This window comes from Lupinus angustifolius, chromosome LG11, assembly GCF_001865875.1.
Source record: "Lupinus angustifolius cultivar Tanjil chromosome LG11, LupAngTanjil_v1.0, whole genome shotgun sequence".
Classification (NCBI taxonomy): domain Eukaryota; kingdom Viridiplantae; phylum Streptophyta; class Magnoliopsida; order Fabales; family Fabaceae; genus Lupinus; species Lupinus angustifolius.
Genome location: NC_032019.1, coordinates 21,857,290 through 21,862,445, shown reverse-complemented (window position 1 = coordinate 21,862,445; position 5,156 = coordinate 21,857,290). Strand labels below are relative to the sequence as shown.

The window sequence follows — 5,156 nt, the reverse complement described above, 5'->3', positions numbered from 1 at the left end:
TATTGTTACTATTATAATATAGAAATTTTAAATTATAATTATAAATTTCGTAATTACATTATATATTCCATAATTATTATGAAGATTCCTTATACATTGCATCATTAAGTTGTTCTTTCTGACAAGTCTGAGTTTATATTGTTAATTGATTCTTTCGATTTTGTAACTAATCCGCAAATTTATATTCTATTTTTGTAATTGATACAAAAAATTCCAACTATTCTATTTCTTCATGAGTTTTGAATCATATGTTATAATTCTATCAATTTATATCCATAATGAGAATTGCTTAAAATTTGGAAATCATAAATAATTTAAACAAAATATATTTCCTATTATAATATTGCAATTATAAAATATAATTATAAATTCTTTATATACTCTTTAATTACATTATATATTCCATAATTGTTACAAAGATTCCTTATATATTCCTTAATTTAGTTGTTCTTTGTGATAGGTCTTAGTTTATGTGGTTAATTGATTCTTTCCATTTTGTAACTGATCCGCAAATTTATATACTATTTCTGTAACTGATACAAAAAATTCTCACTGTTATATTTCTTCATGAGTTTTGAATCATATGTTATAATTCTACTAATTTATATCCATAATGAGCATTGCTTAAAATTTGGAAATCATAAATAATTTTAACAAAATATAAATCAAATCAATTGATTATCACAATCAAAATTCATTAGTTATATTTCTGCAAATTTATCTTCATAATGAGGAATGTCTAAAATTTGGAAACTATAAATAGTTTAAATCAAAAAAAATAAAGACATTATTCTTCTCCATATATGTGAATGCTATAAAATCCAGAAGCAATGAACAAATATATTATATTGTGTTGTTGAAAGCCCAAATAATACAAATTTTTAAGCAAATAATAAAATAAGGTAATGATGTTTAAATAAAATTTCCAAAAGCACAAATATTGAGCCAAAATGAGTGTGTTAGACAACATATATATTAAATATCATAAAATAGAGAAAATTAAATACAAAATTCACAAGTGAGTAAATAACTAACCATGAAACAAAAAAATGAAGGTATCAATAACTAACTATGATTCTTACTTATTTATGAGAGAATACAATCTAGGTGTTTCTAAAGCATGCAAAACAAAAAAAATTAAAATGTTGATTCTTTGAATAAAAAATGTATAAGTAAAATAAGAGATGCATAGAGAGAAAATTAACCTGAAGAAATATTTTAAGGGAGAACCAAACAACAAAGAAAGAGCAAAATGATAAAAGTAAGATAAGATGAGGAGATAAATATATAAATAACAAAAATAAATGTAATATTGTAAGTGAATGTATATATAAATGGAGATTGAGTATATATTATAGGTTTTGAAGGTTTGGTCTTCCTTGAGGAAGATATCATTGCTTATCATATGCTAAGGAAGAGAAATGTTGGAAGATCATATATACAAAATAATGAAATCAGTGAGAATACATCTACAAAATAAGGAAATCAATGAAAAAATAATCAAAAAAACTCAATGATAAAAGTAAGAACAGATCTACAAGATAAAAACATATCTACAAAATAAACAAAAAATCAATGAAAAATGTACTTTAAACATCGGATTTACAAAATAAGAATAGATCTACAAAACAAATAAAAAATGCACTTTAAAGGAGATGATTGGAAGAGAAAGAAAATGATGATAATGAATAGACATAATGAAATGAAAGAATGAAATGAAACCAAAGAAAAAGAAGATTGTTGGGAGAGAAAGATTGTTGGAAGAGAAAGAGAAAGTCATGAACCTCAATAACAATTCAAATGCAATTTAAAGTGTAGTCATAAAAATGCAATAATTATTTATTAAATTATTACTATAATCAAGAAAGAGCAAATATAGTGTGTAAATGTACATATGATTACCATGAAACCATTTAGGAGGGGGGAAATGAAGGAGAATGTGACATGTGGCAAATGATAAGGTGGTATGAGTTTTTTTGCTACATATGTAATGTAATAGTACATGATGTGCTTATTGTATTTATACATTTTCCCAATGTTTACATGTCTCCACGACTATTTGGCTCCTTGATAATTACAAGTGGTGCGAAAGCCCAAGGCTCGATTTGGGTGAGTATTGGAGAAAGTTGTTGGATACGAGTAAGGTAAAATACACCTAGAGTGGGTGAATAGATGTAGCAGATCACTAATACTGCTTTTCTAATTTATGCGCAGAATACAAAGCTGTTACAGTTAATCGGTTATTAATAAGGTTAATTGATTAATGATAGTTGATTTAGTCGATTATAGTTAGCTCGTTCAACGATTATACTGATTGTTTATTCTTTGAAAAAACAGACTTTTCTCGCGATGAAAACCATGATGATTTCTGAACTTTACTATCCTAAATTCATTATTGATTATTCAGAGATTCACACCAATTAGCACTATGCTCTAGTCATTGTTGATGATTTCTCTAGATTTACATGAACATTATTTTTATCTGCAAAAAGTGACACGTTCAAAACTTTTAAGAATCTTGCCAAGCAAATCCAAAACCAACTTAACCTGAAAATAATATATATACGAAGTGATCACGGGGGAGAATTTGAGAACTTTCAGTTCGACAAATTCTGTGATAAGCATGGCATTTTGCATCAGTTCTCTGCTCCTCGCACTCCACAACAAAATGGAGTTGTAGAGAGGAAAAATCGTGTTTTAGAAGAATTAGCGAGAACCATGCTTAACGAAAGTAATACCCCCAAGTACTTCTGGGCTGATGCAGTTCATACTGCATGCTATGTTATAAATCGAGTACTCTTAAGGCCAAACTTGAACAAAACTCCTTATGAACTTTTAAAAGGCCGCAAACCAAATATATCCCATCTTCACGCTTTCGGTTGCAAATGTTTTATATTAAATAATGGAAAGCGGGCCTTAGGGAAATTCGACTCTAAAGCCGATGAGGGAATATTTTTGGGATACTCGATTCATAGCAAAGCGTTCAGAGTCTTTAACAAATATTTAATGCAAGTTGAAGAGTCTATCCATGTACAGTTTGACGAATCTTCTCCAAAAGAGAAGAGAAAGGTCGTTTCTGATGATGTTGCAGGTGCTTTGGAAGAAGCATACTCCAAGGACATGGATAATGAAAAAGGAGCCAATGATGAAGGTCAAATCGAACCTCAAGAGCACTCAGACATGCCTACCGTGTGGAAAACAAAGAAAGCTCACCCAATTGATAAAGTTATAGGTGACATATCTACGGGAGTGGTAACCCGTAGTTCCTTACGAAATTTCTGTAATTTTGTAGCTTTTGTATCGCAAATTGAGCCTAAGACCGTTGATGAGGCCATTGAGGATGTACACTGGGGTATAGCTATGCAAGAAGAGCTAAACCAGTTTGAGCGCAATCATGTGTGGGACTTGGTCCCCAAACCTAATGATCATCCCGTAATTGGTACTCGATGGGTCTTCAGAAATAAACTTGATGAATCTGGCTTAATAATTCGAAATAAAGCACGTTTGGTGGCCAAAGGCTACAACCAGGAGGAGGGTATCGATTATGACGAAACCTACGCTCCTGTAGCCAGACTAGAGGCCATCAGAATGCTTCTTTCCTTTGCATCTTTAATGAACTTCAAACTCTTTCAAATGGATGTAAAAAGCGCCTTCCTGAATGGATACATTCAAGAAGAAGTTTATGTTGACCAACCGCCTGGTTTTGAAAATTTTAAATATCCGAACCATGTTTACAAACTTAAAAAGGCACTATATGGTCTCAAACAAGCTCCTAGAGCTTGGTATGACAGACTTAGTACCTTTCTTTTAGAAAAAGGGTTCGAGAGAGGCTTGGTTGACACAACGCTTTTTATTAGAAAATCAGAAAATCATGTTCTGCTTGTACAAATCTATGTAGATGACATAATATTTGGATCTACTAATGATATCTTGTGTAGAGAATTTTCTGAGATGATGCAGGGGGAGTTCGAAATGTCTATGATGGGAGAACTCACATTCTTTCTAGGATTGCAGATAAAGCAGCTAGAAAGTGGGATATTCATCCATCAGGCGAAATACTGCAAAGAGCTACTCAAGAAATTTGAAATGGACAAATGTAAGGAAGCTTCCACACCTATGGCATCTGCTTGCTACTTAGACAAAGATGAGAAAGGAAAAGCAATCGAGGTAACGAAGTATCGTGGTATGATTGGGTCTTTACTTTACTTAACTGCAAGTAGACCTGATATCATGTTCAGTGTATGCATGTGTGCGAGATATCAATCATCACCTAGAGAATCACACTATATAACTGTTAAAAGAATCATGAGATATCTAAAAGGAACTATTAACATGGGATTATGGTATCCTCGGGATGCCTCACTATCCTTGGTGGGTTATTCCGATTCCGATTTCGCCGGATGTAAGTTGGATCGGAAAAGCACTAGTGGTACTTGCCACCTATTGGGCAGTTCATTAGTAGCATGGCACAGCAAGAAGCAAGCCTGTGTTGCTTTGTCCACCGCTGAAGCGGAATACATTGCCGCTGGTGTGTGTTGCGCTCAAATCCTTTGGATGAAGCAGCAACTTAAGGACTTTGGTCTTAAACTTGAAAAGATCCCAATAAAATGCGATAATACAAGTGCCATTAACCTATCCAAGAATCCCGTTTTGCATTCTAGAACAAAGCATATAGAAATTAGACATCATTTTTTGCGTGACCATGTACAAAAAGGTGACTGTGTTCTTGAATTTGTGGAAACATCTAAACAGTTAGCAGATATTTTCACCAAGCCCCTTCCCAGGGATACCTTCTATGTTCTAAGGAGAGAACTAGGAATTCTTGATGAACAATATCTTGTTTAAAAATTGTTTAGCTGTTTGCATAAATTGTCTTGCTTCTCTATGCCTATGTGTTTCATGTTTGAATGATATATGTTAAAAATGCAAAAATATATCTCTTGATTAACTTCTTAATGTGATTATATATGTCTCGATAAATCTGTAATAATGCATACGTGTGTCCTAAAAAGTCGAAACCACTCTGCTGCCTAAAAACGAAATTTTCTCTGATTTAATCGATTATGTTAATCAATTAAACCTGCCCGTTAATCGATTAAAACCAGTATTTTAAAGGCAGACAACAGCTCCATTTTACACTTTTTCGGCATTTTCTC

The 5,156-nt window shown here is 32.1% G+C and overlaps 1 protein-coding gene across 1 annotated transcript; it reads left to right on the top strand.

Annotated features, from left to right (window-relative positions):
• LOC109360405 (uncharacterized mitochondrial protein AtMg00810-like) lies at nucleotides 3,643-4,677 on the top strand (the record flags this gene model as incomplete). The annotated part of the gene is made up of 1 exon (XM_019605289.1): nucleotides 3,643-4,677. A coding segment is annotated over one exon (1,035 nt), but the record flags the coding sequence as incomplete, so codon positions are not given.